We start from the raw sequence: 22,923 nt of genomic DNA, 5'->3' as shown, positions 1-22,923 counted from the left end.
ACCCACATGGCCGCTTATAACCTTTCATGCCAACCATGGCCAAACATCAGAAGCCATATACAGTTGAAGAGAACAAAAAACTTTCAACATTCTAGTACAGCTCTCATTCCGACACAATTGATAGTGAACAAAAATTCCAACATACAACCCATTCAGAGGTTTTAAATTTCAAATGATTAATACATTTAAAGAAAAACTTTTAGACTAAGCCCATATCAAAAGTCAGCTAACTCTTTAAATTGTCAATCAAACAGTGAATCCGGAAATCCAGACATAATGATGGTCAGCTAAGAGTTCTATTAAATGGATGCCAAATTCTTTTTCTATCTTACTCCTATCAATCAAAGCAAAACTACTGAATTCTAGGTTCCCTCTTGTTTGAATCATGCCTCATTCCATCATCTTTCACCTACAGGCAAAACTCAGATCTGTCAGAAATGGGAGCAGGACTTCCCACATTTTTAAAGGTTCATGGAGTCTTCTGTGAAAATCTGACCCTTTATTTAAGATTTTCACTGCCATCTAAGTGAAGGGTGGTTTCCTGACATGTTCCCTGGTTTTGGATTCTTCTAGCAGTGGATTTCTTTTTGTTGTTATTTATGCTATCGCATTCTTCAATTGTCAAATCAATTATTTCATTCTCAATTGTCTATACTTGAGTTAGTACAAATCTGGTCTTTGCAATCATTTCTCATCAATTTACCCCTCTAGCTTCATTAACATTACAGTGAATCCATGCAGCACTTTTCCCAATATAATCTTCCTCAAGAATGGTGCCAGAACTGAACAGCATGGGTTAAATAGTTTTGTAGAGTTTCCAGGAACAGTTAAACAACTATTCATGAAAACCAATATTCCACTTGCCTATTAAATTATTATTTTGTACCTACACATTATCTTTTGGTGATATTGAATTGACCATAAATCTCTCTACTCCTTCTCACGTCATGGTTTCTCGCTATTTAGAAAGTACTCTTACCTATTTTTCTTGGGTCCAAAGTGGATAATCTCACACTTTCCCACATCAAAGTTTATTGTTTGGTTCAAAATACCATCCTGATGTAAGAGTTAAACAGAAAAGGGAGGGAGAGAGAAAGCAAGAAACTACAAGACATCTTAGTTAAGATGTTAGAACCTATTTATAAGAAATTATAGCAGGGCACTTGGTAATCAGGCACAGTTGACCTGGTTTGGTGGAGGCAAAATCATGCTTAAATCAATTCATTGGAGTCTTGGATGACGTAACATTAGCATCGGATAAAGGGGAGCTGATGGATTTTAAGTAAGTGGGAAAGGATCTGGCAAATGGCATATAGTGTGGAAAAATGTGTAATTGTTAATTTTAGCAGGAAGAATAAGAAAAGCACATGATCTCAATGTAGAGAGATTGAGAGCTCTGACATGGAGAAGGATCTAGGTATCCTAGTGCATCAATCACAAGAATTAGTATGAAGTGCAGCAAATAATTGGGAAAATAATATAATGTTATCAAATATTGCAAGGTGAATGAAGTAAGAAGTTATGCTTCAGTTATACCGTGACCACATCTGGAAAACAGTTTACAGTATTGGCCACTTTCTTAAAGGAAAGATGCAAACACATTGGAGGCAGAACAAACGAGATTCATCAGCCTAATACCTGGAAAGTGTAGGTTGTAGCAGGTCTTTAGCACTCTTTAGAAGAGTAAGAGGTGACTTGATTGAAATATTGAAGATCCTGACAGGTCTTGGCAGGTTGGATTTGGAGTGGATGTTTCCACTTATGGGAGAGTCTAGAACTAAGGTCACTGTTTAAAAATAAATGCTGCCTATTTAAAACATAGATTAGGTACAATTTTTTATCTCAGGAGATTATGAGTCTGTGGAACTCTCTTCCTGATGATATGGTAGAAGCACAGTCTTTGAATATTTCTAAGACAAAGGTAGATAGATCCTTTTTAAACAAGTGGCAACTTTGTCATGCATAGGATGGTGCATGTATGGATGAACTGCCACATGCAGTGCTGGAGGCTGGTACAATTACAACATTTAAAAGGCACCTGGATGGGTATATGAATAGGAAGGGTTTACAGGGATATGGGCAAAATGCTGGAAAATGGGACTAGATTAATTTAGGACATCTGGTCAGCATGGACGATTTGGACGAAGGGTCTGTTTCTGTACTGTTCATCTCTATGACTCTACGACTCGGAGGGTGAAAAGTTATCATAGGTGGGCAGGAATATGGATTTGAGGTTATAGTCAGCTCGATCAAATGGCAGGTTTGAGGGTCTGAACAGTCTATTCCTGAGCCTTACTTGTATGTATGTTTACCATGTTAAAAAAAGATCTTTTTAACCATTCAACATTTCAATGTTATGTACCCAAAACTGTACTTCTCAAGAAATCCTTCCATACACTTTCACATTGATTTACATTTTCTCACCAAGAGAGATTCAAGGAGACTTGCATCATGCATGGTGACTCACATTCTTGACTTTGCTTCGGTGTGCTAGTTGTACCTCCCAATAGAAATGCAAAACACAGGAAGCATGATACCATCTGACATCCAGGCACAAGTCTGACAGAATATCTATACACGCAGGTGACGGGAAGTTCCACAAAGTAGATACAAATGGATGAAATTCAACCTAACCATCAATGAATAGTAAATGCATACATTTACAAATGGGCAAAATTGCTAGCTGATCTGCAGCAATACAGATAGCTAAATTTTAAAAGGAGAGATACTGCATGGAGATCAATATATCAAAATTTTACATTAAAATACAAATGAACAATTGGTCCCTTATGCAAGTGGGGCTTTGTTCCCTCTGCATGCAAGTCACAAACCACTTTTGAATTTGTTTAAAAATTGACAGTAATTAATTAATCACACAAAATTGCATGCATACTTGCATACTGACAGCATCCAATCCATTTTTATACATAACTGCATCTCTATTACCACTTTTCTAGCACAGTGATTTGATAATACATATTTCAGAAGCTGATGACATTGCATTATTAACTCTCTTTCTCACATTTTGAAAATGTTTGGGCAAAACTACCATGCAAGCAAAATTCCTACAATCTAATGAATTATGGAAATATGCTCATGTAATTAGCAAGGTTGATATGTTGTAACCGTAATATTAGTCCCACCAATTACTGATAGCAGTAGGATTCCATTGTGGTGAAGTGAAAAATATTCACGAAAAATGCTCTACACTTCCTTGGAATGGTTTGAATTGCAATCACTTCCGTAATGCAGGAGATGCAGCAGTCAGTTTTCACACCGTAAACTCCCACAATATGAAAATGATCAGATAACCTGTTTTTGTGATGTTAAATAAAGGAGAAATATTTGACAAAGTACTGGGGATAGCTTAAATATAATGAAGAACAGTGGATGCTGGAAATCTGAAACAAGAACAGAAAGTGCTGGACAATGTCAGCCAGGCTGGTAGCATCTATAGACAGAAAGCAGAGTTAATGTTCTTTGTGCCCAGGGATGCAAACTGAGACAAAACTCAACTGCTGCTGGAGGACCTGCAATTCAGTAAGAGATGCATTTTAGTCCTCGATTGAGTGTTGCAGGCCAGCACATTCCAAAGTCTAGGACTATGTGCTGAGGGATCCACAAAAGTTTAGGACAGCACCGCAAAGACGCAATCAGTGAAAGGCCACTCTCTGAGGCCTTTCAACCACAGGGCATTGAAAAATAACACTTATAAAACCCTTCAGACTGTAAGATCATCAGTAAATGCATATAGTAAAACATCAAATGCTGGAATTCAATTGTGACACTTAAGAATGCAACATGATCAGTGGACAAAAATTGTGATATATTGTATTTTCTGTAATGTCCAGTTTGAAATGTTTTGGACTGTACTTTTAGAGTTTTTTCTGAATAAAGAATATTTTGCAAAGACTAAATCATTGTGTACTGGGCCTTCCATCTCTAAAGCTTCCTTCTCTTTCTCACTCCAATGCCAGAGTCAGGCAATATTATGCAAATTCTGTATGAGAGAAACTAAGGTCAAAGATTTGGGCTCAGTTACGGGTAAATCGGATAGTGCACAGAACTTGGAAGACTCCTGAGCAGAGAAGCAACTTCTTCTCTTGTTGTAGTCAAGATGTCTGATACAACAATCACCAACCTGGAACTACATTTAATATAATGTTTTCACTGGGGACATTTGCTTACACACATAACAGAACCAATTTACTAATTGATGTTACCATGATAAAAATTTCAACAACAGTAGCAAAACAGCACTATTTCTTCATTATAGTTACAGGCCAGTGTTGACGCATACGCTCTTTCATTTTTCTTGAAACTGATCCTGTTTATTAGCCTTACTAATTATACAATTTTCCAGATACATAAGTTTATTATGGATCATAAAACCTATTCTTGCGATCCAAATTTTTTGATGAATTTATCATGCTGCCAGGTGCATCCAGTTCAAACAAGTTTATTCTTACTAAGCAGGTTACAACTCTGAGCACAGTAATATTTACACCAATAATTCTGGATTAATTCTTTGGCAAAGAATTGTTTAATGCAAAGAATTGTTTAAGACAAAAGGGTTTGGAATGATTGCAGAATACTTTTATAACATGCAGGAATACAGCAAACATAATCTAATAACCATAAGGAGGATTCAGGCTAACCTCATTAGCTAATATTGAAAATACTGACATAACATAAATCAGTTGCACCCATGCTAAATTATTTTACTCATGATGAGTGTTAATTGATAGTTATACTACATTGATTGATCCCTGAAGAGTAGTTTCTGGAGGGAAGGCAAGTAGAGAAATTAGGAAATCATAGCTCATATTGGGCAGCTAAATGAATTGATGTTTGTTTAACCTATTTGTTCTGAGCATTAAAATGTTTTCGTTTTCAAAATGAAAGTTTAACCAAATTTACCCATTTGCTACAGCTCTTAAAATGAGCATAGTTTTACCATTAAAATTTTAAGTACACGATCACATCCATAGTAAAATATACCATTAGACAAAGAATGAGTGCAACTCGCAAAACGGTTTTTGTTTACAATTGTTAGAATTGACTAGTTCTCATTTTATCCTATATCCGGAATTTGTCTTTCATGCTATTGAGAGTGTTTCTAGCAAGGTCAGCATTTCCTGCTCATTTCTAATTTTCCTTAATATTGTGTGGCTTACCAGATCAGTGTTTCCCAGCCTTTTCAGTAACACAGCACACTTCAATCAGACAAACAATTCCACAGCATACCCAACTTTTCACATCATCTCAATTTTAGCCTTTGGCCACACGTTTTAGAGTGTTTAAGTGTTAGAATTAAAGCCATGCTGTAGGAGAGGTATAAATCAACAAATAATAGGAGCACATAAAAAAAAAGAATTGAGCAATAATTACAGATAACTTTAATCTTCTTGTTGATTGGATCAATAAAGTTGGAAAAGGTAGCTATGACAACAAATTCATACAGTGCATTAGGAATAGTTTCCTAGACCAATACGTGATGGAGCCAACCAGGGAGCAGGCTACCCTGGGTCTGGTAACTGGCAATGAGACAGATTTAATAAATGACTTCAAAGATCCCAAGGAAGTAGTAATCATGACATGATAGAATTTAATATTCAGTTTGCAAATGAGAATCTTCAGTCAGAAACAATAAATGTTTATATGTGTAAATAAAGGGAATTACAATGAAATGAGGATAGTTAGCCGAAGTGGACTGGGCAGAAAGACTGTAAGCAAACAATGGCAGGCATGTAAGGACGTAATTCATGACTGTCAGCAAAAACATATCCCAATAAGAAGAAAAGATTATGAGAGGAATAAAGCAACCATGGCTAACCAAGGAAATTAAGGAGAGTATAAAGTTGAAAGAACAAACATGTAAGGAGGCAAAAGCCAGTGACAATTGAGAAGACTGAGATAAATTCACAATCCAGCAAAGGGAGTCTAAAATGATAACAAAGACAGAGGAACTAAATTACGAGGGTAAACTAATAAGGAATAAAAATAAAACTCACAACAGGAACATCTTTAAATATATAAAAAGGAAGAGTGAGCTCAAAATGACCTAGGTTTCTTAGAAAATAACACTAGGAGATAGTTATGGGGAGGAAGGAAATAGCAGAGAGGTTAATCAGATATTTTGCAACAGTCTTTACAGTGGAAGAAACTTTGAACATCTCATTCATACTAGAGACTACAGGGGAGGAATTAAGTACCATCATCAACACTGGAGAGGTAGTATCAGACAAACTAAAGCAGCGAAAGGCAGATAGGTCCGCTGACCCTGATGGCTTGCGTTCTAGGCCCATAAACGAAGTACTTACAGAGATCGTGGACGCATTGGTTGTAATTTTCCAAAAATCACTGGATTCAGGAGAAGTACCAGAAAACTGCTAATGTACTAATTATTAAGGAAGTAATAGGAGAAAATGTGGAAATTGATAATCTAATCAAGCAGAATCAGCATGGCTTCATAAAAGGCAGTGTGTCTGACTAATTTATTAAAGTTTTTTGAGGAAGTCTCAAACTAAATGGATATAGTGGAACCAGTAGATATGTTGACATCCTGAAAATGCTCAACAAGGTACTTCATAAAAGGTAAGTCTTCAGATAAGAGTCCATGGTGCTCGAGGTAGTATATTGGCGTGGATAGAGAATTGACAAATGGCCAGGAAACAGCAAGTGGGGATAAGGGGTTCTTTTACAGCTTGGCAAAGTGTAACCAGTGGGGTTTCACAGGAATCAGTGCAGGAATCACACCTGTTTATAACATATACTAGTGACTTTGAGGAAGGAAGCAAATATACAGTAGCCAAATTTGCCGATGACACAAAAATAGGTGGAAAGGCAAGTTGCGAAACAGATACAAACAGTTTAGAGAGAGATATTGATAGGTTAAGCAAGTGGGCCAAAAGTTGGTGAGTGGAGTATGATATAGGAAAATGTGAAGTTGTTCATTTTGGAAGGGAGAACAAAAGAACACTTATTTAAATGGAGAAAAACTGCTGAAAGCTGCAACAAAGGGGGATTTCTGAGGCATTTGTGCACAAAATACAAAATACAAAGCTACCACATAGGTGCAACAGGTAATTGGGAAGGCTAATTGAATGTTGGCCCTTATTTCAAGGGGGTTTGTGCACAAGAGTAGAGAACTCTTACAGCAACTGTACAAGGTGCTGGTGAGAACACATCTGGAATACTGTAAGCATTTTGGTCCCTTAAGGAAAGGCATTATTTCACTGAAGGCAATTCAGAGAAGGTTTACCAAGATGAACCCCGGTATGGAGGGTTTGTCATATGAACTCACTGGAGTATAGAAGATTAAGAAGTGATCTCATTGAAACATATAGGACTTTTAAGGGTCATGAAGGCAAATGCTAATAGGATGATTCCTCCTCATGGGAGAATCTAGGACCAGAGGACATTGTCTCAGAATAAAGAGGTGCCAATTTATGATAAAGATGAGGATGAATTTCTTCTCTTGGGGGTTGTCTTTGGAACTCCTTCCCACACAGAGCTGTAGGGGCAGACTTTTTGTGTACATTTAAGGCCAAGATGGATCCTTGAACAGGCTCAATGGGCTCCTCAGCCTACTCCTGTTCCTATTTCATACGTTCTTAAAAGACTGATTTGTGCTTTTAAATTGATGATCAATTTTCATGAGCTTTATGAATTATAATTTTGGTTAGATAGAATATTGTTTACAATAAAACAATGCTCATTTTACATTAATTTTTCACTACCTTTGTTCAAAATTTCACAGCACACCGATAGTTCTCAGTTGAAAACTATTGTACCAGGCCATTTCAGAGGGCAGTAAAGAGTCAATCGAGTTAACTGTGGATCTGGAATCATATGTATGAAAGTCTGTGTAAGGATAAAAGATTTCCTTCTCCGAAGAGAGTTGCTGTAACTGATACTAACTTTATATTCCAAGATGTTTTATTAATTGAGTCTAAAGTTCAGTAGTAGCCATGGTAGGATTTGAACCCATGTTACCATGACAGTCACCTGGGCATACAGATGACTAAACTAGTGACATTTTCATGATAGCAATGTTTCCTCACTGCTGTAAAGTGTGCAGGTACATGCATATGGGATAGAAAGCTGAACATAAAAAAAAGGCAGAATACTTTTGAGTCGATAGCTAGATAGCTAAATGTTGGTGATTTTCCCAAAGCACTTTTATTTACACCTAATTTGAGCAGCTGCCAGTTGTTAAGTAAAATGTCTTGATGCCACTCACAATTCACACCATGAAACCCATGCATCAAACTGTTTACATCACAAGAAACACATTAAATAGTATCACAAAAATGTCCCAAAGACCAGATGATACTTCTTGATAAGGCAAGTGGTTGTTGCTGTGAGAATGTTTTTTTCAAGGAACATGTTCAACTACCTGACAAACCACCAGAGATATATAAAAAAATTGTGGGAAATTTGCTTTTAAAAGAAACAAAAATGAAGAAACTATTAGACCGAACTTTCTGGATTTAAAAAAAAATCTAAATACCAAGGAGATTTTCCCAATCAGCAAATTTTATAGCAGTGATAAAGCTAGAACTTTAACTGGAAAGAATGTTGCATTAACAAAAAGAATAAAATAAGGCAGATTTCATCAGACTTCAACAAATGTACAGTAATCTTTTCTATTCTCATTCATCAGTGTAACTGCTAACATGAAAAGACTGTCTCTGAGCTGTCTGGTATGTGGCAATGCAGCCTTATAGTATTGCCAACAAAAACAATGCAGGTGCAGTCACGGAGCACAGCAGTTAATCTACAACAACAGCAGATTTGGAATTTAGGTTAGATTTCAGTGCTTTATAATAATAATGAGGGGGACTTGAAGAAGAAAGGAAGCGGAAGAAACAAGCATCTTTATTCTTACAGTGTGCTCTGGTATATTTTTAAAAAAAAGTTTAAAATTTATACCACAAGAAAACTGTTTGCAACTGCTAGAAGCAGATCCACAATTGTTACGTAATTTTCCCATGTTGTGGTTTGATATCTATTTAATAAGGTACACTAAATAAGATGCATCATAAAACACCAACATCAACAACAAAACTGAAATACTATTTCAAGATTGTGACAAACAATGAGCGACAGCTAAGGGGATACTCAATGACCAAAAGGTGGTCACATTCCTAATTATTTCTTGAAAATGTTGGATCCAAGAATGAGAAAGGGCAGAAGAACAATAGTTTTTATAAAAATATATGGACGAGGCTACAAAGCCAAAGGACCCCCACTTCCATACTTATTTTGTGATACTGTCACAGCAAAGTATCCCATTTCCTTAGACTCACAAACTAGGAAGTGAAGATGCTTTAAAGAATAGAAAAGCCTGAACTGGGTTTAAAAACAAGGAAGGAAACCTTTCCACAAATAACCCATTAAATTGATTTGCTAACATTACAGTGAAACTATGTTGTGTCAACTATTGGTGCATAATACGCAGTTACACAACACATAAAGCTCTGTTTTCAGAATGTATAATTTAGTTTACATCATAAGGTTTAGTGTGTCATTGAGCCTGGCTGTAACAGTTAATTCATACAAACAAATGGTAGTGCTTGCTGCTTCATGCTCTTAGAACACGCAGGTCACAAATATATTTTGTCTGGCGTCAGAACACACATCCTGCACAAGTGCACTCATCTAAACCAACCACTTTTCCTTTTGTCAATTCCAAAATTCTTTTAGGAAATTGGCAAAAGAGAGATAGGTGCTTGTGCTGGGGGAAGGATGGGAATAGGGATCCCAATGACTGCCAATCTTGAAGTATATGCAAAGTTAACCTGGTTACATTGTATGGGTTAGGAGAAAGAAAAGAACACTTCAGGGAGTTAGACGAAGATGTGGAATCTTACTTTCTTGTATCCACAAATCCAACAGAGTTAATAGTAGTTCCTTCGGGCTTTTTCCAGCCTATTAGGTATTTGCTGGTAGCTCCTTGGCGGGGGTAAAACGTCCTGGGTCCAGATGCTGAGGATGAGTGGAGAGAAGGCTGTGGCGAAGGAGTGGGACGAATCTCGTCATGAGGTGAACTCTTACTACGTGTGAAGACTACTGGACTTATGGAATGTCTTGAACTCAGAGTACTAGAGGAAAAATAAATGAAACAATTTATTACAAAGAGTCAATAAATAAATAATTCAAACTAATAAGTTCCTCACTGCCAAAATTGTTGGACCAAACAAAATGACTGAAATATCAACAGCTGTCGATATTAAAATAAAGAATTGATTTTCAAATTATGAGGTTGAATTGAGCTGAATTGCATAATTACTATCATTTTTGCTGCTTAATATAAAGGATTGGCATGATGGAAGTTGTTAGAGATCAGCAGGAGAAAGGTCTCTCGCCCCATTCTTTCTACAGATTTACTTCGATAGGCATTTAGAAGAGGCTAAGAGACCAAAGGACAGAAAAGTCCTTCTGCTAGGGCTGGAGGAATTCGGAAAGGCTGAGGCTATTGAGCAGTAAAAACATGGTAATTCAAAGTTGAGACAATGGAGTTAGGGTTAGGAGAGCAACCTAGGTGAACAAATATCAGTATGATAGGTAAGTAGATTTTCTGCAGGGCGTATATAATTCCTGCAGGTTATTAATCAACAGATTTCTGGCGATGGCTTTAACATTTCTTATGCCAGGTTTCTAATAAGAACATATGCATAATGTAAAAATTTCCTTTTCAGATTCAGACTCTTAAAATACATGACAATCGTACTGATGTACTCAAAGCAATGTGTTTTCACATATTAGATAACCATTGTAATGTAAATGATATATACATACTGCCAAACATCAACAATATATTCATGAACAACATCCAGCATTGTGTAGCAGGAACATTCTGATGTCAAGATGCCTGCTCAACTTATTCTGCAATGTTATAATTGACATTCCTGGATGATGATCTGAAACCACAGCCATCTGTTCACCAGAACAGGATATTGACTGGAATGGAATCAGCAGTCAATGAGAAATACCTTCTCTTTTATTTAAAGGTTTTAAAATGTTTACTGCTCTAAATTCCTGGAAAATGTTCTGTTGGGATAAAAAAAAAGTAGACTCAAGTTTTTGTAATGGTTTTGTGGATAATATAGTGTGGCACAGAGTAATACAGGTCAGAAAGGCTACGCTTCCTTTTAGGCCCCACGATGAGTTAGTTGCCCCAAGCCAGAATATAATGAGGCAAGATAACTAGCTTTAATGTTCCCAGGCTCAGGATGAAGGAAGTTTAAAAAAATAGTTATCCTTATGGTCATTGCTTCTGATTGCTATACACGTCACCTTATGGATGGGTTGCGTATAGACAGACATTCACATTCATCAGTTTCAAAGCACCTCATCAAGGTCTAATTTCAGCATTTAAATATACAAGGGTAAAAATGCAACTCTGAAAAATTGTGAATCAGAGACAGGTAAACAAAGTAATGTTTTCGAACTCAGGAGACTCATTGCTGGAACTGCAGCATTATATAGATCAATTATTGGTAGTGATCCAACAGAAGTGTAACATTGCTATATCACAGTGTCTGATGTGATCATTTGCTTAGCTACAGGGCCTCATTAGTTCTATATAAGGAGGTACTAAGCAAAGGTCAGACCAATCCTAAAGGGACTTATGGAAGGAAAAATGAAAGGGCATCAACAGGCAATAATGGTGCAACTCCCAGCCTGGAAGCAGATTTTCCATTCCCATTACAGTATAATGCCTGGTCATTCAGAAAGCACGTCAGTAGCATTAATTTTGATTCTTCTCTCAGCTACTATCCAGGTAGCAGATTCCGCTGTAACCTTACACTTCACATTGGGTTCATTTGAAAAGGTGCCCTCAAACCAAATGGATTGAAGTGGTGACACTGAGGATAAATAACATTGCTTTCTCATGCTGGATAGTGCGAGGTGGCCAAAAAGGAAAACCAGAGGAAACCCATCGTTATTGAGCAGAAAAAAAAATAAAGTATTACCTGGATTGGGAAGAAGTATCACTGAGACTATATGCACTGCTTTCGCGGACTGGTAGGTTTGATGTACTGTGTACTAATCCTCCATAGGATTTGCTTTCTGTGCTCGGTGCTGGTGATAGTGCTCCCCTCCTCTCGTAACTATGGGCTGCTCGATCACCTAATCTGCTGCCATGCATGCTACCTTCACTGGAGCCAGGCCAAGGAGAAGGTGCCTTCTCCTTTAGTGGTCCAGATCTCAAAGAACTTGTTGGGCAAGCTGGGGTGCCCGAAGACAACACCGTACTTTGACATGGCCCATAAGAGCTTGTGTCGATGCCACTATCTGCAGATGTGCCCTGAATGTAGTTATATCCATTTAGGTCAGACTCCGTTCGGTCCCCTGTCTCGTACCACTTCTCATCACTGTGGGCACTTGAAGCATTGCTGGAAAGTGTGTTGCTGCTTGAGTGACTTGAGTACTGTGTATCAGTCTAGGAAGAGAGGTGTGGGTGAAAAAATACAGTTACATCAGGTATATGCTCTAAACTACTTGAGCTTGTGCTCAGTTAGTAAATCTCAGATCAAAATATTTATCATCTAAAATTGGTTTTAGCAAAATTATGAAAAGCAAATCTTTCAATTTCAATACAAAATCAAAACATTGCAAAACTGTTAATTGTTTGTTGCATTCTTCTGGTAAACAGATAATATAAATTAAGTCTTCATGCTGAAATTCAACATCACAATGTTGCAGTAGTCTTCCCAGCTGGTAAAACACAGGATGACCACATCCTGTAAAGTTGCCACAATTCTAGAGAGCTGTAGGGATTCTCACGCATTAAAGAGGGGGAGGGCAAACGAGAGCGAAAGAGACATACCTTGCTGAGTTAACCAGAGGATCACCATGCCTCAGGTGAGACCTTCATGGTAACCTCAGTAGTCTGGGAATTGTAAATCACAAACCAGCTGTCCAGCCAAGTGAGCTGAGCAGTCCCCAGTCATTTGCCCCAATCTTGGGGTGATCACGAGCACAGTTTGGGAGGCAGCTGAAAGCCACTCTCTTGCTTCCACCCTCCCCAAAGGACAGAATGCTGATTCCACTTGGCTGCTGTTGCTCAGCTAGCAACCTGGATGCCTGAAGAGTTACTGCTCACAGTAACTGACAGAATCTGATTGGCTAGCAGCTTCAGACAGGGAGGGGATGGGTGACTACCTAAGTGCCCAATTGGAGTTTGATCCAGTGAGCTCTCATTGGTGATGGTGGCAGTGGTTAGCTCGCTTGCTGATAATGGTGCCAGTCCCCACACAGAGTAAAATGGAGAACCCGGCCGTACCAAGTGTATTTGATTCATCCAAACATTTATGCCCAACCGAGTGTGCATTAACCAGACTTCATGAAAAATGGTGACACAATGACCATTTGCTATGTTCTATAAATTGAATATATTCCTCTCAATAAACATAGACCCTTAGTGTGACCCTTTACGGGCCATGTTACGTTTAGCTCATTGACAGCACAAGGCTGTAACTACACAATTGCTAACTGGTTTACTTCAATAACATGAAGAAGTGATTTTAAAGAATTGTTCCCATAGAAATATTTTGATGACTAACTCAGCACTGTTATTTGGCCATGCAAAAACATTAATTTTTCATAAACTGCCACAGGTCAATCGAGCCTGACTTGAGAAACCAAGTGAATGCATGTACTCAAATATTTCTGTTTGACATTTATGCTATTTAAGCATGGAAAAGTGAGCGATTTGGGTTTCCATGTGTTGTAATGAGGAGACAGGGATGATGATGGGGGTGGGGAGAAAAGAGCAGTGGAGAAGACAAAAAAAAAAGGAGGTCGAGCTCATAACTGAAAACAAATTTTAAATAATTGAAAGAATTTAACCCCTACAAGTCTGATTTGCATTAAAATCAAGACATTTTATTTTAATCACAGGGCTATGCTTACTAACTTTGCACTTTTTTTGAGTTTTTTTGCCCTGGATCTTTGCTATTCTAGTTCAAAGGAATTCAACGTGGCCTCCACTTGAAAATGGATGCACCTTTAACAATTGTTTAGGCTCTCAGATTGCAAGCTTCCAACTGTGCACCCAAACAATTATTCTCTACTCCTCCAAGTTTACACATTTTTACTTGTTCTGTCTTTGATGGTTAATCACCATGCGCTTACTTTTGGGAATGCTTTCCCTCAACTATTTTCCTGCCTCTATCTCTCTTCTGAAAGGAAAACCCATCTCCATCATGGTAATTTCAGGGTCCCTTTTACTATTATCCACCTCTTCTCAGAATCCTCCTGTCTGCATTATGCCATGTCAAAGGCTGTAGCAAAATCTAAGCTGATGTTTTTGCTTCATAGAGTTCTTTAATTTGTCAAGAACAAGGAGCAAAATCACACAGCACTACACTTTTTGAACACCTTAGTTTGTAATTTAGTTAGTACTCAAGTTCAGTATGAAAAGCGGTGCCATGGAAAATGTTTAGTGGTTTGGTCTAATGCAACCCTTTCTTTAAAGGTGCTTTTTATGTCGAAACACCGAGCAGAATAATTCAAACACTCGGATTTTGTTTTGGATGTTAAGAACATTAACTGAAAAGAATAAATTACTCCAGATACATTGGAACACAGTCAAAACAAGCAGGTTAATAGATTTAAATTTCTTTACCTGCCCATGCTTGTTGGGAGAAATGTGGCCCACTACAACATCCTGTCTCATCAGCCTCCCATTGGGGCTCTCCCGAAGTGCAGATGTTACCTTTGACATGGATGGGATGTGCCAGGTTGGTTCTGAAACACAATTTCAATTTTTTTTTAAGCACTTTGGATTTCTATTATTTACAAACAAGCCAGATATTAAATTACAGAGGGTTTTAACTTCGTTCCATCTTAAAATGGAATCCAGAAGGACTACAACAACTACCTTGAAGTTTAATTGATTCATTTTTAATTTATTTTGGAAGCCGATGATGTTTGGTGTTCCTCAAACAACTGAAATTGCACGTTCCAATTTAATTAATAGAATCATTTTGAAATGCAGTCAGCAGAAGCTTTCTGCAATAATAAATCCTTGAGAGAAAATTAGCTTAAACTCTCCTCAGATAAAACTACAAACGAACTTTCAATCTGATTATGCCTTTTTAAAAAAAAAAATACATACACAAGAATAGAAGTAGAAAAAAATATACATTCTAATCTTGTAAGAAGTAATGTATTGGGGTTGCAATATACCCACAATTTGCAAGGTAAAATGTGAATAGGTAATGAACAGGATTATTTTTTGCTTAGGAGATAGAAAAATAACAGGCAACAGAAACCATTCTGGCAGCCCATTCAAACCGTTACTTTTTCTGTCAGATAAATCAGAGCAGCATTTGGCCTGAGCTGGTCAAGTGACACAAAGGGTAAACCCTATGACTATACCGCCCACCTTCAGTATAAGATGTGGTTCCTTAGCTGCTACTGGACAAAATGTGTTGAATTGGCTGTAGAGAAGAGGCTAAAGCTTGTTGTTTCTATGTTGACCACCACCAAACAAGTCCACGATTATCTATTCAAACTTTATTGTGCAATCTTACGGCATAGTGAACCATAATATCTTGTATCCTGCAGTAGCAGAATGTGCATGTATTTCTATTGTGAATATTGTTCTTCTGTGTATAGTTTTGGAAAATTAAGTATAATGTTGCACTGTTTTCTTGCATTTTCCATGACATGAGAGTTTTGAGCTAATTTCTAATTCTAGGATTTACAATACCCAGAAAGCTTCTGCAGTATACATTTTCTATAGTTATATTAAGTACACCACCTGAAATTGTAAGTACAATTGTTTGAAGGACCACAACGGTCATCATTTCCAACAAGAATTTAACCCAAACCATGTAACTCCTAAAGTAAATATCTCTAGTATTCTAGGTTCCATTGCTAGCCAGAATGAAGTCAGTTGAAACCACCTGTAATTAATCAACAGGTGGAATTGTTCAAATGATTAGATTTATCAATGCAGGTCAGCATAAACCTCCACGTATATTCTGGGAAGTGAAACATACCCTGGCTTAATTTCAAAAAGGACTAGTTGACAGTTTGCAACAAAAGTTAAATGCGAGCAGCAGTCACATAACACACACATCATACTTCCAACCCACCTTAGAACTATATATTGCTCTGCATCTGATCACTTGCTGATATTGACATATATTTTCAAACTTTCGATGCAATACAAATAATTACTATGTACTCATCTGCTCTTAGCAGTCTCTGTTTTTACGTCATATTTTCCTGTCAGTTTAGATTACACTGGTTTCTCTTCAAAACATTGTTTTTTAGCACCTTGTTTACACGTGGATGAACTAATTAATGAAAAAATTAATTGAGATACCTTTAGCTCTTTTCATTGACTTATTTGAAACTAATAGGCTTGATTAAAATGGCTTGTAATAAATATTTCACAGTCACAGAGCATCCAACAGACGAGATTCAATACACAGAAATGCCAAGCTGTAAGCATGGTACAAAATATCCCTGAAATGGCTAAACTTGCATCGAAATAAAATAAAGTGTATTGGCTGCAAAATGTCTGGCAAGGTCCAACCCATATATTGAAGATTATTGCAGCAATGCTTGGGGGAGTGAACGAAGCAAATAAGATATTGGGATTTATTATTAGGCCAAAATTGATTTGAAATATAGTGAGGCAGTCAGTATGAATAACTTACAGTTCACAAGCAAATGCAAAGGAAAGATCTCTCTAATCAGGTCCAATGATACGTCTCAACTCCAACCTCAGCAGCGAAGACAGATCTACATGACCAACAAGTGCATCATACAAAAATATCATGACTTATACTTTTAAATTTAAAAAATGTACAAAATCACCCCTTCTCTTTACTCAGTCTGATTACTATAGCAAAATATGTTATTTCTAATGTATGGAGCATCAAAATATATTGGAGATCATGGGAACTGTAGATGCTGGAGAATCTGAGATAACAAGGTGTAGAGCTGGATGAACAAAGCAGGCCAAGCAGCATCAGAGGAGCAGGAAAGCTGATGGGGAGACATGGGTGGCAGGGGTGAAAGAGGAACGCAAACTAATTTTCCAAGTGTGGAAGTTTCTGCGTTAACAAAACAAGCCGTGAAAAGATGACCTTTCCAGAGTGCACAAATCTGACCACTTTAACCAATGCTTCGTGCCATTTAACACATCAAATTTTAGAGAGAGAAATGCAAAATACTCACAAGAAGATAGTGGTCAATTCTTTTTGCTGAAATAATATATGTTTTGCTAACATGTACAATTTTTGTGTCCAAAGATACCACACTTCACTTTGCAGGAGTTTAGTACCTGTCCATGCCTTTTGGTATATCATTGCTGGGAATTTAGTCAACTGTGAATTCTGCAGTGTATAATTATCTCAATGCAAAAATCACCAGCTCCTTTCAAACCACAGCATGAGAACTATGTGCAATAATTATAAAAAGTTAGCAAATTAATGAGTGCTTTATTCAATGTAGAATAATACTAAAGATGGTACAAACTGAAACTGGACCATCAAAGGAAAGTGCTCTTGTTTCAGAAATGAAATCAAAATGCTGGAGAAACTCAACAGGACTGGCAGCATCTTGTGAAGAGAGAAACAGATTTAACATTTTGAGTCAATATGTCTCATCTTCTGAACTGACTTCATATTACATACGATCAAAACTTTTCTGAACTCTAATTTTGTAAATTCTACAAATAACACAAAACACCAAGAGATAAAAGAAACAAAGCTGTAGACATTGGATGGAGACTATTTTCTACAACAGGTATGAAACCTCACATTCTTTCAAGAATAATGTTTTAGTGTATTATCGCCTCAAACTGTTGGAGTTCCTCCTGTAGACATTTCATTTACTAAGCATAATGATGCTGAAAAGAAGCATTTGCCAAAATCTTCCATTTCGCACTCGTCACAGCAAATGCAAGAATGCCAAATTTCAAATGATCACTACATTTTATATCACAGAGATCGGTGTTAATTGGTTGACAAATCAATTCTTATTGGTCAAGATGTTGCTATGGGTTGGGTGTTCGTAATAGGAGGAATACAAAACATTTTCAACCAGACTGCACTTGCAAAACTAAACCAAAAAGTCTCCACTGTTAATGTAAATCTGCAGGTGAGCAACGCTGGCTGAACAATCCTGAATATGCTAACTGTTACACGAATAATAAATTTAAGATAATCAGTCAAGTTCAATATTGGAGCCTTTATGCTTGCTACAAGTGACATGCATTGATTAGCAGGGTACCATTTTCAAAAACAAAAAGAACATTTTCAAGTATTGCATCACATTTGCATTACACGAAAGCTTAGGTAGGTCCCTGAGAATGCCTTAGCCATTCAGGCAACTTACCAAACAATCAGCATCCTTTTCTTAATAGTCTGATTGTTTGCAAGTTTGAAATTTGGCACATTTGTCCATATTAAACTCCATCTGAGTAGTGAGGCCACTTCTGGAGTACTGTGTGCAGTTCTGGCTGCCCTAGGAAGGATATTATTAAACTGGACAGGGTTCAGAAAAGATTTATCAGGATGTTGCTGGGAGGAGGGTTTGAGATACAAGGATAGACTGAAAAGGCTGGGACAAAGCAAACAACCTCAACATGACCTCCCAACTCCTTTACTCAAAGGTCTGAGCACTGAAGGCAAGCATGCTAACCACCTTTTTAACCATCCTGTCTACCTGTGACGCAAATTTCAAAGAATTATGTACCTGCACTCCTAGGTCTCTTTGTTCTACAACACTACTCAGATGGCAAGAAAAAGAAAATGGCAAGCTTCAGTAACAGTAACTTTTCAGTAATTATCATAAAGACAGATATTTAGGAACCACATTGCAAGGCCTAATCTACAATGACAGACTGGACTTTGAAGAACAGAGCCAAATCCAATTGACATAATTGGAAATGTGTTTTTCAGCAGTGCAACAGGTCTGATGGTAAAAACTGAAATAGCTTTTCTTTTACAAGAAAAGAAAGCAAACATACATACACTTCGCTGGAATTCAATATCAGCTATACAAGTTAGCAGGTGACATGGTGACTTTGCTCAATTGAGCCCAGTTTAAAGAATAAACTTGCGTCATCAGTTCCTGGGTGTTGCAGGAGCTACTTTGATGGCCATGGATACGCAGCAGGAAGATGGGCGTTTTTACATTCATTATTGACATCACAATTACCATGAACCTTCAGAGCTAAACTATATCCTGTCGAAAACACTGCAATTTGATACACATGATAATGACAGGTTTTCACAGACATAGCAGATGGTGGGTCAGGGGTAAAAAAAGAGATAAAGAACAAGTACACTGTATGCAAATAGAAATACTTTTAAAATGGAAATCAGGTCAAGGCCTGTTGGAAACATCAGAATTTCAAAAATTTGGATTAAAGGTAGATCATATGGGATTCAGGGTGAGCTTGCCAAATGGATACACAATTGGCTTATGGTGGGAGACAGAAGGTGGTGGTGGAGAGTTGATTTTCAGACTGATCCACAGGGATCCGTACTGGGTCCACTTTTGTTTGTCGTTTATATAAATGATTTGGATGAAAATAAGGATAAATTGTTAGTAAGTTTGCAGATTACATCAGAATTGGTGGTATAGTGGACAGTGAAGAAGGTGGTTTAAGATTACAAAGAGATAGTCATCAATTGGGTCAATGGGTTAAGAAGTGGCAGATGGAGTGACAAATGTGAGCTATAGCATCTTGGTAGTACAAACAAGGGCAGGACTTATATAGTTAATGGTAGGGTCCTGAGTAGTGTTGTAGAACAAAGAGACCTAGGAGTGCAGGTACATAATTCTTTGAAATTTGCGTCACAGGTAGACAGGATGGTTAAAAAGGTGGTTAGCATGCTTGCCTTCAATGCTCAGACCTTTGAGTAAGGGAGTTGGGAGGTCATGTTGAGGTTGTACAGGACATTTGTGAGGCCACTTCTGGAGTACTGTGTGCAGTTCTGGCTGCCCTAGGAAGGATATTATTAAACTGGAGAGGGTTCAGAAAAGATTTATCAGGATGTTGCTGGGAGGAGGGTTTGAGATACAAGGATAGACTGGAAAGGCTGGGACATTTTTTAACTGGAGCATAGGAGGTTGAGGAGTGACCTTATTGCGGTTTATAAAATCATGAAGGGCATAGATAAGGTGAATGACAAGGACTTTTCCCTAGGGTGGGAGAGTTCAAAACTAGGGGACACATTTTTAAGGTGAGAGAGAGAAAGATTTAAAGAGGACATAAGGGGCAACCTTTATTCAAAACACACGGTGGTTTGAGTATGGAATGAACTGCCAAAGAATGTGGTGGAGGCAGGTACAGTTACAATGTTTAAAAGACATTTGGATAAATTCATAATTAGGAAAGGTTTGGAGGGATATGGGCCAAGCGCAGGCACGTGGGACCAGTTTAGTTTGGGAACACAGTCGGTTGGACTGTGGACTGGTTGGACCGAAGGGTCAGTTTCCATGCTGTATGACTCTAAGTTCATAACTCAGGTGTGTTTTAGCACTCAGTGCTTTCTTGAATTTGCACTTCAAATAAAATGTGAACCAAAGTCCAACCTTCCAAGCTAAGAAATGTTGCAAAAATGACTCCACTGGCTGTAGGACATTCATTAATACCCATCAACTTAAAAATAAAACTTCACAGCAAACAGTCTGTTTAAACAACACGTCATTACTGAATACTGTGAAATTGATCAATTAAAACTCATTTTGCCACCTGAAGTGTTTAAAAATTCTTCAAAAGAGTTTAATTTCACAAACATAATACAGATTGACAAGTAGTGAGTTGTACTGTGTCCTTCCCACTTCAATGACCACTCTTACTTTTTAATTATGAAACGATCTAATAATAGTTCCCACTGAGGCATTCAATAGCAATTCCAAAGGGCATGAGTCTTGCAAGGTCAGGGTCCAGGAGCAAGGCTGCTGGGCCGGGGAACCGACAGGGTAATTGCATGACTGGAAAGGGAAGACAGCATCTTTAACATTTTAGCAAAATAATACTTAGTAAATTTGAAGTCAATGCAAATTCCTTGCAAATTAATATGGAGTCTTTAGCTTAAGGCTGCATAAGTTCAGCAGCTACTGAGATTCATCCAGGGGAAAAAGTAGTAGATGCGAATGTAATGAGCACTGAATCTTAAATAATTAAGACTATTTCATTTCAGAAAGATTTTCATCTATGCATAACCACATTTCCAAACATTTAACAAGCTATGAACTACTTGAGAAGCAGTGACTGTCTTAGAGACAAATATGTGGTCATTGCACTGTGAACTCACTTGTCCACAGAAAGGTTTTTAGGTGGATTGCTTTTTGTGTATGGAAGTGTGTTAGATATTTAAAAGAAAATATTTGTTGCTAACCTAAGCCTGTTGTCTGGTGGCAATTCAAATACTGCAGTTTCTAGGAGTTAACATTTTCCTTATGTGGCATGCATTTAAGTTTAGTGGAGTGGTGATGATTTTTGAGGATATTGATGAATTTATCCAATTCTGCTTTTGTACAAATCCAAATGCCCCTTACATCATCACAAATGTAAAGGGTAATAGTACTACATGATTGTACGACCTAATAATGGAGCTCCTGAAAATGAAAAAGCCTTGAAAACCAAAAGGTAGTGCCAAAATCAAAAAGTAGCCTTGAGAAATTTTCAAGAAAAGCTCTTGAAACAAAATTGACGTGAGGACCCTCTAATGTGGTAAAATATTCAAAGAGCTTCGCAGAGTGCATTAAACAAAGTTTTATTCTTAGCCACAGAGATATTAAAACAAATGGACAAAGGATTGATCAAAGAGGTAAGTTTTAAAGCCCAACTTAAGGTAAATTTAGGGAGGAAGTTCTGGAGCTTAAAGCTGAGATTGCTGAAGGTGTAGCCACCAGAAATTAAAATTGGAAATGTGCAGGAGACTAAGATTGAAAGACCATGTTGGTCTCAAAGGCTTGAGGGCTGGAGAAAGTTAAATAAATGGGTAGCAACAAGACCATTGGGGTTGAACCAAAAGCAACTTTTTAAAAACTTGAAGTGTTGCCAAACCAGGAACTAATGAAGGTCAGTGAGTTCAGGGATCATGGGTGACACATCAGTACAAATTAAGATATGAACAGCAGAATTTTGAATGAGCTTTAGTTTATGAAAGAAGGAAGATGGGAGAAAGCATTGCAATGACCAAGTCTAGAGAGAATAAAAACAGGAACAGGGACTTTAACAGCAAAGGAAAGGTGGAGTCTGATGCTGAGGGAAGTGGAAGTAGACTGTTTTGTTGAGGACAGTACGTGTGGTTGGGAAGCTCATCTCAGCATCAGACATGACACTAATGTTGTGAGCAGTCTGTTTTAGATCAGGGAGAGGGATATAATGACTGGAAAGAGTTTGTGGCTGGGTCAGAACGCAAGCCTTCTCTCCCGAAAACTTACTAAGTAGAAATTTCTGTTTATTATGTACTGGGTATTGGACAAACAATTTGACAAGTCAGAGAGTGAGAGGATAGGGGTTTAGAGACCGGTACTGAAGTTAAACTATCAGCATACATGTAAAACATGCCATATTACAGATAAATTTAGCTGTATTTTCATCAGAGCTTTGAAAGTTTCTTTAGAAGAGAGCAATACCCTCATCAATTTCCTAAAGTTTCTCTGACAGAATTTGGCTCTCTGAATTCTAAACTGAACAGAAAACAAACAAAAACTTTTATTCCTCACTTGGAATTGGATTGCAAATTTTTGAAATATTGCTTCATTACACACAGGCGTCACAGGCAAGGCCAACATTTGTTGTCCATCCATTGTCATTCTTGAACTAGGTAGCTTGCTAAACCATCTCAGAGGGCAGTTAAGAGTCAACCACATTGCTGTGGGTCGAGGAGTAATATCAGCCAGACTGGACAAGGATGGGAGAAT

The 22,923-nt window shown here is 37.6% G+C and overlaps 1 protein-coding gene across 10 annotated transcripts in view; it reads right to left on the bottom strand.

The window, feature by feature from the left end:
• Nucleotides 1-22,923, bottom strand: part of sipa1l1 (signal-induced proliferation-associated 1 like 1) — a 344,983-nt gene that overhangs the window by 29,180 nt on the left and 292,880 nt on the right. For all 10 annotated transcript variants that reach the window (XM_020524245.2, XM_048600181.1, XM_048600185.1 and 7 more), the window contains 3 exons: nucleotides 14,642-14,763; nucleotides 11,985-12,454; nucleotides 9,879-10,109 (listed from right to left, as the gene is read on the bottom strand). In XM_020524245.2, coding sequence (XP_020379834.2) covers nucleotides 9,879-10,109; nucleotides 11,985-12,454; nucleotides 14,642-14,763 — 823 coding nt within the window. The remainder of the gene's footprint in view (nucleotides 1-9,878; nucleotides 10,110-11,984; nucleotides 12,455-14,641; nucleotides 14,764-22,923) is intronic.

This window comes from Rhincodon typus, chromosome 8, assembly GCF_021869965.1.
Source record: "Rhincodon typus isolate 14 chromosome 8, sRhiTyp1.1, whole genome shotgun sequence".
Lineage (NCBI taxonomy): Eukaryota > Metazoa > Chordata > Chondrichthyes > Orectolobiformes > Rhincodontidae > Rhincodon > Rhincodon typus.
This window is presented reverse-complemented; position numbering and strand designations above follow the sequence as displayed.